Below are 13,302 nucleotides of genomic sequence, written 5' to 3'. Positions count from 1 at the left end.
TCTGAAGCGGAAGTATGGAAGCAATGAGCTTTAATAGGAACCAGAGGACAGTCATGTTTGCAAGCAGTGATCGGGGATTGAGTTCAGCACGTTCTTGTTCGGATTGTGTTGCATCTAATCTTCCTGTAAAGACAGACAGGGGCCCAGGAATTTGACTGACAAACGGAAACTGACCTCCCCTGTCCCTGGCATACGAGTTATCGAAATGGGCATGTGCAGGTCAGCCATGAAGGCAATAAACTGCCAACGATTTCTGTGTCACAATATCAAAGCCGCCTGCCTCTCTGTGAACGCTCTAGAGGACTACATTTGGAGCAGTTCGGGCGCTCGTTTCGTGCAGAAGACGTGTTTAATATTTCTCTGATTCTCTCTCTTGTCTCGCTCCGGCTCTGGGTCGGTTTCTTTCTTTCATCACAAACTCGTCAAACGAGTGACCCCACTCCTGATTGGTTGGGTTTCCTCCGATCTCCACAGCAATTGGCCAGCCAAGCAGCGAGGCTCTCTCTCTCTCTCTCTCTCTCTCTCTCTCTCTCTCTCTCTCTCTCTCTCTTGGCTGTGCTCCAGGGTAGGGTGGTTTGGCATGACGATTTCTCAGGGAAGGAATGCTGACAACAGGAGCGAGTTACCAGGTGTGGCTGCAAGTCAGTTAACCAGAAACAAGTCTTTTATGACAGATCGAGATGAGGAAGCAAGAAAAAAAACAAAAAAAAAAAAAACAGAATAAATGGAAGCACTGAGTGAGACACAGTGGTTTGCTGGGATTTCATCTTCAAACTTCCAGTAGACATCCATAGTATTTGTCAACATCTGTTTGTCTCACGGTGATGATGCAATCGGTTTGTTGTATTAAAGGGAGGTTTCATAAAGTTGAAGGACTTCAATTTTAAATAGAGGCACATGTTATGTTTCGGAATTACGTAAGTTTACTCTTAGCCCGAGACCTCCTCTTCTGTTTCTAACATCCCCTTACCCTCAGTCCCCCCACACTCACACTCACACAGGGTATAGCATAACATTGTATGCTAGCCAGGGTATTTAACACCTAAGCAGGAACTCTCTGAAGCCCCCCCATGTGTGAGCAGATATTAGTAACCAGGGATGCCGTGTTGATCCAGCCTAGCGGAGACCCTGTGTCAAGTGGACTCCTGCTGCTCTGGCTCCATCATTCATATCTGCCTGTTATTTTGCTCTGCGACATGCACAGCCTCAACACTCGCACACTAGTAAACTTGCCGCTCTATATAATCATGGAACTGCTTTCTTAGTCCTCCAGTGGAGATCTATATTGTATCTGAGCGTAACACATGTTTGTACACGTGTCGCTCACGCCAATTCAGCAGGCATTTCAGCAGGAAGGGCTACTGTAGGCCAATTGGCAGTAGTGTGTGAAGAATGCGCTGACATATACATACACACATATTGACTGACACGTGCATAAATGTTCACATGCACACTCCAAAGCATGCTTAGCACCGCAAGTGCAGTTTTTGCAGACTTACTGGCTGGGAGAAACAGTCGTCCACATTAAATAGCAGAGGTTCACTGCCCCCACCAGCCCTCTTTCTGCCGGGGTAATACACACACATTCTGAGCTGTATCCCAAGGAATGACCTCTGCACGACCCCCTAACCTTGCCTTTAATTATTTGTTTGAAGACAGCATGGAGTTCCCATGCTGAGAGGTACTCTGTGTACTGCGTGTGCATGTGTGCGAGTTGGTTGTGCTCTAACATTCAGCAGAGGCAGGCCATAATAAGCAAGACCACCAGATGTAGATAATAAAACACGGGTTTTTTAAGCTAGTGTCCCCTGTGAGCCTCCTGTGTTCTGGTTAGCCTATGGACACACTGGCTGTGGTTGTGGTCATGTCCACGGTGTCGATGTGTAGATTTACAACGCGCATGTATGTTTTAGCGAGTGCTTGGGAATTCTGAGTCCCTGTGGTCAACCTCCGTGTCTCTCTCAGGGCCTTGGGTCCTCAGATCCATCCATCTAGCTGTCCATCCAAGTTGACTGGCCTTCATCTCCGGAGGATTCCTGGTTGTGTTGTTCTAAGCACACACCATTAGCAGCTCACGGGTCGAGGGAAAACAGTGTTATCAGGCCTGGCTCTGATAATCTCAATTGGCTTTACTCAGACTGATAAAAGGTGCTCTGAGGCCACCACGAGAGGGGCCCTTGGTCACCCCCCACTCCCTCCAGTGCACCGCTTCGCCTCCTGGTTACTGTGGCAACTTGTTTAGTGTACAAAAACAGAGCCTTTGTGGGTGTGTGCGCGTGTGTGTGTGTGTGTGTGTGTGTGTAATATGGTGGTTTTTAGCCAACAGGGAATGTTGACAAGAAGCATGTCCATCTCAGAAGCAGCTTGTAGGGAAAATATTTAAATATCCAATTGTTTGTCTACACTGCTTTCATTCTAAATAATTACCATTTCAATGAGAGCAGACACTCTGGTAGCTAAACATTTTTCCGTATACTTTATGTTATATGTTTCCTGCAAGAAGCAGGAAAAACACAAGAGGAAGAACACTTTTTTTTTTTCTTTTTTTTTTCAAAGGAACATTTCGGGAAAAAAAAAAAAAAAGAAATGTGAAAATGGCACTTTGATTCAGTATACTCTCCAGTACATAGAGTATTTCCTCTGCAGTCACTGGAAACCATAAGGGCAAATTTGGCACCTGGGAAGAACATTCCTAACATTATGTGTTTATGGTTATGTCCCAGAATAGGTAAGAATGCACATGGTTGTGATTTTGAGCCCCTCTGTGTGTCTAGGAAGGGAGAAAGCAGGACATATATTTTGGCAGGCCTTGTACTCCGAGCATAAAGAGGGAGTGTGATACCTGGAATGTCTTACTGTTTACTTGCTCAGCTGGTTTTGATGCTTGAAGCGTCTTTCTCTCATAAGTACTGCAGGCATTTCTGACAGCAAAGATATCTAAGAAAACTTTGTCCCTTTTATTCTACTAAAATACTTTCACACTTAGTAAAACTTGATCGTTATTCCTCCTTTAAATCAAAAATCAGGCATTAGAATCATATAATGTCTCATCCAACTCTCTCACTCGCACACCTCCCCTCCCATCCTCCTCTTTTCCTTCTCCCTTATGTTCATATGGATGTGTTTCATCTTTTTCTCTCAGGGGCCCGCGGCACCCCTGCGTAGCTGCACTCTGGATGCCCCCTGGCAAATGAGCACCGCGTCTCTCTTTTCCCAACCGTGCATTTTGTACGTTTAACCATGTCACTTTGAGCCGGGCAGATTACAGGCGTTTAAGTTCATTGGAGAAAGTAAGGGCAGGTATCAGGGCTTCATGGGGGATTAGGAGCCCAAATTGGTTCCAGCTCTCCCTTCCTTCTAATGACCAGTTCTTTAGCCGTACTGATGGTGCCGTGGCTCGTACGTCAGAAAGGGCGGATGGGGGCGTTTTATTTTTTTCTCTCTCTCTCTCTCTCTCTTCTGCTTTTTTGGAACCAGCAAAGGACTCCATCCTGGACAGCTCCAACGTGATTTGAAACCCCTCTTTAATATCAACCACATGGTGGTACCTGTAGTGCTAAGTCCACACAACGTTTTTAGTACGTGAACGTGAATGAGAGAAAGACAGAAGAGAGGAAGAAAGAGAGAAAGGTGGAGAGCCTGCTTGACCTGAGTGGCCAGCTTGCGTTTGACACAGCCCGTGGCATCCCATTCCAAGTTAAAAAGGTTGCCCCTGGCTGGCAGTCACCTCCAAATGACCTCTGGCTCTACGCTGGAAAAGCCACAGGAGCAAGGCCGGCTGGGGAGGCTTTGTGGAGCTGCACTTATTCGCTGCTGTGGTGGTGATAAAACTTCAGACAGCCTAATTGATGGGCTCGCTGACATAACAATACCTTGTGAAAGCACGGAGTGGCCCATGCCTGGTCCTCATTTCTAGACAGCTGGAAGGGGAGCAGAGCCCCCTACAATGCAGCCAGAGTGGGGGTCCCACAGAGGGGAATGGTGGAGGTGGGGGTGGAGTGATGGGGAGTAATGAAAGGAACCATTTGTATCCTGCACTTTGCTAACTTGAAGCTTACTTTGATATTCCAATGGGTGATAACCCTGCAGGAATAACATTGTTTTGGAGGAGGAACCGTAGACAGGATACTGTACACTGCGTTTAAAGTCGGTGTGTGATGTGTGCAACCGGCGGCAGGAGCGACTGAAAAAGACGGAGGGAAGAGGGGATGTGCCACGATGAGGGTTCTTCTGTGCCCAAGCTACACTTAATACTTGAGGAATGTCTCCCTGGTGCCCATAGCAACCAAACGTAATCAAAAGCTTTATTAAAAGAGGGGGGAATAGATCATAAGGAACATTAAAGGTATCCCTCACTGGGTTCCCAAGTCAGCACACAATTGCCCTTTTGTTTGTTGCTGTTTTGTTGTGCGCGCCTCTCTCAAGGACTCGGTGGCTAATGTTGCCATTAAGTCATGCAAAACTGTTTTGTCTTTGTGGTGGCTTGTGATGAATCTTTCTCGGTGTGAATGCAGGGTGATTTAATGTTTGTTTTTCTCTTCTCTCTCTCTTTTTTTCTCTTTGCCAGGTTCATTAACGCCAGGAGAAGAATAGTACAGCCTATGATTGACCAGTCAAATCGAGCAGGTAAAAAAAAAAAAAAAAATTACAATAAAAGTACAACCCAACCCAACGTACAGTAGAGTACTGCTTCTCTCCCTTTCTCTCCTCAGCATGAAGACACCCTTTCCAAATCCTTTACTGGCATGCACATCATGCCTGGAGCCCAGATTTTTTTTTTAAGGGGTACCCTACATCTCCCCCCCACCCACCCGCACCCACCCCCAAAAAAAAAAATCCCTTCTACTCCCTCCTCCTACTCTCCCTCCCTTCATCCCGCTTTTCCATTTTCTCAATGAGATGTGTTCAGCAGTGGTGCGGGCCGTTTACTGATTGACTCTAATTGGAGATTTCCCAGTCTAAGTGGAGAGAGAGGTGTATTAGCACTCTCTCTGTGAATTGCTAATTGGACACAAGAGGAGTGCCAGAAACGCTAGCAGCAATTTATGAGTTATCTCCTTTTTTAAGCTGTTTTGTTTTTAATTTTTTTTTTATTCCAGTCCAGGGTTAAGAGAGGGAGGGGTGGGGGGTTGCGGGTCTTGAAATTTCAAATTTGAAATTTCAAGACCACTGCATAGCTAGTCAGTCAGATTTTCAGTTAATAGCATCGGTTAGAGTATTTTCAGTCATGAAAACTGGCCTTAGGAGGGAGAATTTAGTTTTCTGTGACGCTTTGATGAAATCAAATATGATGTTTTGATTTAACGTCTATACAGGGAAAGATTTCCATTTCTTTAGAACAGATTATGGAAAGCTACATTTTGTTAATTTGTAGCACATTTATTTCACATATGTATTGTGATCAGATTACAAAAAGCACAAAGTGAGTAGTAAACACCCCACTCTGTGTTCCTGTGGAATGATTCAGTCACCCTAAGCTTCATTGACTGTGGCATTACCAAAAAGAAGCCAAGTAATTTGTCTCAGGGAGGGAAAAGCTGTTTTTGTTGATTAGCAAGCTCCCCGTCTTAAAAAGGTCCCTACACGCCGGGGTGGAGATTGTTGAAACGAACATGAGCCGTGATTAAAATGAGATGCACTTACAAATGTGGGCGACTCTTTCTGCAGTCGCTGCGCTTTTCTGTGGCATATTTGTCAGATATGCAACCAATACGTGCCAATCAACAATCTCTACAAAAATAGCATGACTAACAGCTCCCCCTAATCTTTACGAATTACAGATTATCCAAGATAATGCTGTTATAGCCCCGGAATACACAGTTTTCTACAGTCTCCAAAGAGCATTAGTTCATTAGGGCTGATAATAAACAAAACAAGATACAAATTAGCTAATTGGTAGCTACTTTTGATTCTAAATGACCGATAATCAGGTAAATCATAATATTGAATGATTAAGCAGCTTTGGGATTATCTACGTCTTTAGATTGTATGTTATGTTACGTGGAATTGTATTCTACCTTATGTTTAAGAGTAGACATGTTGAAACTGTGTACTGTACATCACTACTGATCTATTTGAGAACTGACTGGGTGAATTGCCTGCCGTGGCAGAAATTCTTCTCATCCTGTCAAACTGCATGCTTTCTTCTGTCGGTTAGAGAACAATGTATCTCCTGTGAGTGTGGTTTTGAATGACACTGGCAGAGTGTGCGCGCGAGTGTGTGTGTGTGTGTGTGTATTGTGCTTGCATGTATGCATGCCTGCATGAGGACCTACTGTATGCGTGTTTGCATGCCACACGTCAGTCAATGCGGTCCACAAACATGAGCACAATGTCTTACAGTATGTTTGGGCTGGAGCTGGGACAATTGCTGATTGTCTGGTGTGTTTTCTCTTCTTCTTCCCCCCTCCCTTTTTCATGTCCACGTTTTGACTACAATCAGGTTTTCTTCTTGATCCTTCAGTGAGCCAAGGAGCAGCATACAGTCCAGAGGGCCAGCCAATGGGCAGCTTCGTGCTGGATGGTCAGCAACACATGGGGATCCGACCAGCCGGTAAGTCCGTCCACCTCTCTCCGCCTGTCCCACTTCCCTTTGTCATGCCTGCTTTACTAGACAACAGTCTCACCTTCCGTTATCGTAGATCTGATCAACACTGATCCTCTTGTCTGAAGCATGAGATTTAGTCACAGTCGCAGCACTGAGCAGGTCCCCGAGTCAGCCACATAAACCTAATGCTAACAAGTGCTACACAAACACTATAACACTTCTCTTTAAAGGCACCCCCCCACCCACCGTTCCCCAGACTGTCTGCTGCCTGTCTTGCTTGTGTTTTTTTTTTCCTCTAATCTAACACATCTGGGAATATGCTTCACAATTGATGATAATAAAAAAAAAGGGATTTGTGGGATGCAATGCAAAATAAAAACACGAATGCCACTTCTTCACATCTTCCTCTTCCCCCACCCCTGTCATTCCCCATCTAACACTAACCAACCTCATCCTCTCTATGAGTGGGCATCCTCTGACCTGTCTGTGATTCAAACTCCTGCTGACCTTTTTCCTGGCGTTTATCTCCTCTTTCTAGGGCCTATGAGTGGAATGGGGATGAATATGGGCATGGATGGGCAATGGCACTACATGTAACCTCCATCTTGTAAAGCAAAACGCAAAGAAAAAGGGGGAAGTAAGTACTGGGCTCTTTTGCTTGTATTTTACACTTTTGGGCTGTGGGTTTTATTTTATTTTCCACCCACAATTCCCTTTCACTTCTCCAGCACTACTCTTTCTTACCCTGGCCATAATTTAGTAGCAAGCCCCCACAGCATCAACAACTATGAGCTAGCATGCAGGACTGTTTGAGCAAGATGCTTTAAGCGGTTGGGGGGGGTGTAGAAGACTTGGGAAAAAGGGGGAACCGTCCTGGGACAGAGAGGACCGGACTTGTGGCGCCAGACAACAGGAACAACAACAGAAGAAGGAGCGGACGAAACAACCTGGCATGGCATGCACAAATTTATTTATCACAACAGCGCCATCGCTCTCCCCATCCTGGACAGCCAATGCAAATGTTGGACATTTAGGGAAAAAATAACATCTCCAGGGGAAGGGGCTGACGGGGAGAAATTAAGCAGGCTCCAGTGAAGCGATAAAGAAGGAGAAGTGAAACTGTCCTCCGAGTGACATAAATCTGTCTGGGGAAGGATTGATGCCCAAATTATCTTATATGCAAAGACGGGAACACCGCAGTACATTACGGTCCTGAGCGAGATATACGGGCCATGGGTGACATGGCCGATCCTTCACTGGGGGTTTGGTTTGAGCTGTGTAAAGGGAGGAATGAGTTTGTGTGTGTGTGTGTGTGTGTGTGTGCGTGCAGGTGCATGTTGTTGTGGGAGGTGGAATGGGGGGGTCCGTGGGGATTGGATGCGTCGGGGTTGTGTTTTTGATTATTTTTTACTGGAGGGAGACGATTTAAAGGGGGGGCGGGGGCCAGTGACTAGCCTGACCTGAGACTCACAGACAAGAGCAGGGAGACATTGAGATAAATTTATAAGGTTGTAGACACAAGCATGGCTGCATCTAAAAAGGAGGGGAACTGTTTCACACATACAGATACAGTCCCTCCGTGTCACTGTCTCTCTGGCTCTCTGGCTCTCTCACACACACACACACACACACACACACACATACACACAATCCCTATACAGCTAAATGGCGGCAGTCTGATTAAGCTGGCCATTCCGCCTCCCGCTAGTGCCACAGTGCTGACATTTGAAAAATCAAGACATATCACATCCCAAAGGCGGCAGGGCAGAAGAGATTTTATTTAACACCTAAACTCCCTTGCCCAATGAGGCACAATATAATAACACTTACCTTGATTAAAAGAACCCTTTATATGTAAATGGAGACTGGATTTTCCAAAGGGTCACAGCGGCAATTCTGCCGACAGAGATCATTTCACCCCTCTAGTCCTTGCTTCCTCTCTCTCTCTTCCTCTGTTTCTCTCTGTCTCTCACTCGTTTTCTCTCATCCCCTCCTGTCTTTGCTAATGGCAGCAGGGAAAAAAAAAAAAAAAAATCAGGAAGCAATGTTCCCTAAAACAGCCACACAGAGACAACATTTGCTCAGGTTGGCTAATTCTTAATATAGGGCTATATAATTTTGAGACTATTTAATTACGTAACATACTTTATGCTTCATGACCAATTACATTAATAGCTTAATACAGAGGAATATTATCCTCTCTTGATTTGATTACACAGCCACACAATATGGTATATTTGGTACTTAATTATGGCCAGCCATTGAGCAGGACTGCTGTGCCATAACAGAAGTGCACAGCCAGCCAGGGAGGCAGGCATGCAGAGATGGAGCGAGAGAGAGGCCCAGTCTGTCCTCACTTATTGTCTTCAGATGGTTTTACCACTCTTGTTAATAAAGGGAGGGGAGGGGGGGTCTCAGATCTACTTAACGGAATGACTGCAGCTTACAAGACTGGAGATTAGCAGCTTACAGTGTCAAAAACATCTGCTGGGCCTTTTAACAGGAGCTGCTCCAGGTTATATGGAGGTGAGGGCACCCATCATACCCCAACACCCTGAATGATTTATTTATTTTATGACCTCAGTAGTGAGGTTTTAAGAGACCTGCTCTGACAAACATGTGCATTTCAAATGAACTGACATGGAAAGGGAGTATTAGAAAATGGCACAGCTTTCAACCAATGAGACTGGTCATTAATCTTGGCCTTTGCTGTCTCTCCTTTCCTCTCTCCTTTCTGCCCTCCTCCTCTTCCTTTTCCCCTCACCGGGGCCCTCCAGTGTAATTTCTTAATTGCAGTGTACTAAGGTGGAGGAATGCAGAGAGTGAGCATGCCTAGTGACCTTGCGGCGACCTCTCCCCTCCTATTACAGCTTCTAATCCCCCAGGGGTTCACATTACAAAGCAGGCCGGCCCAGACCCAATCCCAGAACCCAGGCCCCCTGGCTCCAGCGGGACCCCCTGCTCTTACTCGTCTCTCCCCAAGGTCCAGGCCTCTAGACAAGCCATGTTCCCATACTCCAGTCCCAGGCTCCAGGAGCAACCCCCCACATCTTACTTTTTTCTTTCTGATTACAACAAACAGCCGTGTGAAAAGTCAAACAGTGGCACTGCTGAGCCAGCTCTGTGTCCTGGGTCCTGTCACAGTGTGAGAGATGCCAGCATGCTGAGGCCTCTGCACATATGAAGTGGAATCCATCTTAAGGGACATCAACATACCCCACCTCCTTTTCCTTTCCTTTCTCTTTCTTCTTCTTTTATCTTTGTTACTTTGTCTTGCTGCTGTTTCCTACTCTTTTACTCATCTTTAGCTCTAAAACCCACACTGCGTGCATCAAGAGCAGCACTTCATTTCGCTTAAAATGCTCTCAATGAAGGGTGGAACCAAGCTCTTAATGCTCGCTGCCTTGGCGATGCAGCTAACCAAGTCCTAAATTATTTAATAACTTCTTTAAGGAATTCCAAATCAAATATGTTCACAGAGGCACGTCCCCGAGAGAGAATGCCTGTTCAGTTTGTCACTAAAGTCAGCTGGGGAATTAACTGTTCCACTTGTAAAAGTATTAGCACTTCTCCACATCAATACGGCTGGTTGGTTTTCCTCACATCCTCCAGGACTACAGTGTCTGTGGATGACTGAGGATCATTTTCCAACCTGAGACCTGACCACAACGCTATTGGGCATTGTAAACCACTCACCATAGCTTAAAATAGCCCAGTGCAATAATGTCTCTCTTAACTTGCAGAAGCTAAAAGCGCTGTATTCACAGACGCAGTGTCATAAAATCTGCTCAGCTCCTTGTTGTTGAAGTGAAATTGAATTAAGGGCTGCTAATGGAGAAGGAGGATGTCAAAGCTGCACTGAGAAAATAATTTTATTGACTGCGTAAACACATTCCTCTCCTTCGGTCTTCCTCTCAGGTCTGCCAGGCATGCCAGGGGAGTACGTACCTCAGAGCGGTCCTATGGGCATGAGCATGGCCCCACCCACTTACACCAACCCTCATCAGATGACCTCTCACCCCTCCCAGCTCCGACACGGACCCCCTCTCCACGCGTACCTGCCCGATCACCCCCACGCCCACCACCCTCATCACCAGCCTCACCACGCCATGCTGATGCACGGAGGACCCTTGTCGCACCCAGGAATGACCATGTCTGCACAGAGACCCCCTTTGCTCACTCCCATTGACCCCAGTACTGGAGGACAAGGCCTGGACATCCATGCCCAATAGTACAAGGGAACTTTGCTACCACGACAACAGCAGCTACTACAAGAAAACAGTAAAAAAAAAAAGAAAGCAGCAGCTCACAATAAATCCTATTTTGAGACTATTTTTAAGAATAAAAATCGAACCCTTTTGACCAGAATTTGACACTAAAGAAACAGAATTCCAGATGAGCTGTGATAATTCTTTTTNTTTTTTTTTTTTTTTTTTTTTTTTTTCTTTTTTTTTAAACTTGTCAATTTTGTTACTTTCATCCAAACGGAGGACCAAGCTGACAAGAACACTTTGTAAAGTCTTGGGCTTTTGGTTAAGATCAACAGAGGATGTTCTGACGTACACGTGTGCAACGAATGGACAGATGCACGCATTCGAAAAAACACACACTTCTCGCACACTCACTTACACACCATCATAAACATGTTCAGTACACTTTCATGTGACGCGCTCAAACGCTTCTAAAATAAAATCACTCTGGAAGATTTAAAAAAGAAACAACAGAAAGACTCCAAGAGTTATAACTACTGTAGTATAAAAAGTATAGATAAATAAGTTAAAACTTGTGCATTTTTTGTTGATCACATGGTTTATGTTTCCTGAACTAGTTTTAGAATTAAAGGTTAACCTTTTCTCTCTCACACTGTGTGTGCTCCTTCCTGGAGGAGAAACTGTCTCGCAGCACAGCACTATAAAAGAAAAAAAAAAAAAAAAACAATAAGAAGATGGAACATCTCAAAAAGGCTCCAAACCACAGAGGGCAATCAGGTCCTGTCCCCCATAAGAACAGGGCATGATGGGAAAAGGCTGCTAAATGACACCGGATCGCTCCAGAAGATTCAGTTTGAACATTTGTCATGCCCCTCTTTTTTTTTTTTTTTTGGTTCATGAATGAATGTTGCCCTGTAGGTTTTAAAGAAAAAAAAGTTCTTTGTTTGAATTGCCCAAGCACTGGATTGTGTTGGTTTTATACATTTTTATTTTAATATTATTTTATTTTTTGTACCCTGGACTCTCATTGGTAAGAGCCTATTGAAGGAAGCTTAATAGTGGAAAAGCAACATCCTACGGCGCTTCTTTATCTGCGGATCAACATTCTTGCCATAAGGACAATACTGACACAAACGTTGATTCTGTGGGACTGGAGAAGCATTTGATGGTTGATCCCTCTAAAACCCTAAAACTAAAAAAAAAAAAAACAAAAAAAAAAAAAAAAAAAAAAACAAAAAAAAACAAAACAAAAAAAAACTTAAATTATGAACTCAATGCTTTTGGGGGAAAAAGCTGAGAGAATATTGTAACAAACTTCGTACAGAGTTCAGTCTATTAATTGTTTCATGTTAGATATTCTATGTGTTTACCTCAATTGAAAAAGAATGTTTTTGCTAGTTTCAGATCTGCTGTGGCATTGATATTGTATGTCCATGAATTCCTTCCTTTTTCAGCACGTGTTCCTCACTAGATGATAAGATGCCGTCTCCCTTAAGCTTTGTCAAAAATACATTAAATACTTGTATGAGGACTGTGACGTAATGTTTAAAAGGTGTTCAGTCACAAATGCTGTAATAAATATTTCATTTTTGATTTTTGTTAGATTTTTGTGTGATTAACTGTGTTACAGTTTTATCCATGTTCCCATTTTAATACTAATACAAGTAATTGGTTCATCAGCATTATTAGTATTATTATTATTAATATTGTTATTATATTATTATTATTATTATTATTATAAAATGTGCATTTGGCATGGTGTTGCCTGTCAACAATGTAATTTTTAATTTTACTTATGCAAATAGTCATCAAAATATACCATTTAAGTTCCCATTTTTCCCAGCACTCTATTACCAATGGCTTATTTTAACCAGGCTGCCCATTTGGTTATTGAATAACCTCTTTAAATGACAATGACAAATTGTGTTTGAAATATATCTAGCCATGGCAATTTATTTAGACACACAAACATATCCTCAAAATGATAAACAACTGTCAAATGCAAATGAAGGGTGCAAATTACACAGCAAATTTACCACCAACCAAGTTTTAGACCAAAACATAAACTATCAGCACTGAAGTGGAGGTAAATAAAAGGAGGTCAACTGTGGCCTTTAGGTCTTAAACACCAGGGATGAAAATGACAGAATAGACATGAAAAAATACATCAAATTTTTCTGAAAAACATTTGTTTTATTATAAATAAATTTTCTTTTTTTAATACCCCAGTTTGCTATTTACAGAAACAAATAAAATAAATAAAACTTAATAATATTTTAGATTTCTGCCTGTATAATAAGGTAGGATAACTTTAATTTGCAAATAAAGCAAGTTAACTCAGTTTAGATGAATTCACCCTTCACTCTATCACTGTCGTTCAAACAATAGAGCAAGGACTTGTCCCCAGTGCTCCTACAGCGGGAACTATAGCTGGCCCTCTCCCTCCGAGTCTCTCTCTGCTCTGTTCTGCCGTTTTGCAGCGCCGCCTGTCGGCATCACCTGGTACTGCCGTGCAGGAGCACACAGATGGGCTTTGATAGGCTA

The 13,302-nt window shown here is 43.7% G+C and overlaps 1 protein-coding gene across 5 annotated transcripts in view; it reads left to right on the top strand.

Annotated features, from left to right (window-relative positions):
* Nucleotides 1-10,853, top strand: part of meis2 (Meis homeobox 2) — an 80,430-nt gene extending 69,577 nt beyond the window's left edge. For 2 of the 5 annotated variants that reach the window (XM_022750387.1, XM_022750386.1), the window contains exons 10-13: nt 4,568-4,626; nt 6,443-6,553; nt 7,086-7,184; nt 10,466-10,552. In XM_022750387.1, coding sequence (XP_022606108.1) covers nt 4,568-4,626; nt 6,443-6,553; nt 7,086-7,144 — 229 coding nt within the window. In that variant the 3' untranslated portion in view covers nt 7,145-7,184; nt 10,466-10,552. Of the gene's footprint in view, nt 1-4,567; nt 4,627-6,442; nt 6,554-7,085; nt 7,185-10,465 lie in introns of all 5 variants that reach the window. The other 3 variants (XM_022750388.1, XM_022750391.1, XM_022750389.1) reach the window with 3 other exon arrangements.
* The last annotated feature ends 2,449 nt before the right edge of the window (nt 10,854-13,302 follow it).

The sequence above is a fragment of the Seriola dumerili genome, unplaced genomic scaffold (assembly GCF_002260705.1).
Source record: "Seriola dumerili isolate Sdu_G_001 unplaced genomic scaffold, Sdu_1.0 BDQW01000149.1, whole genome shotgun sequence".
In the NCBI taxonomy this organism is placed as follows: domain Eukaryota; kingdom Metazoa; phylum Chordata; class Actinopteri; order Carangiformes; family Carangidae; genus Seriola; species Seriola dumerili.
Note: the sequence above shows the minus strand (reverse complement) of the source record. Positions and strands in the feature narration are given on the sequence as shown.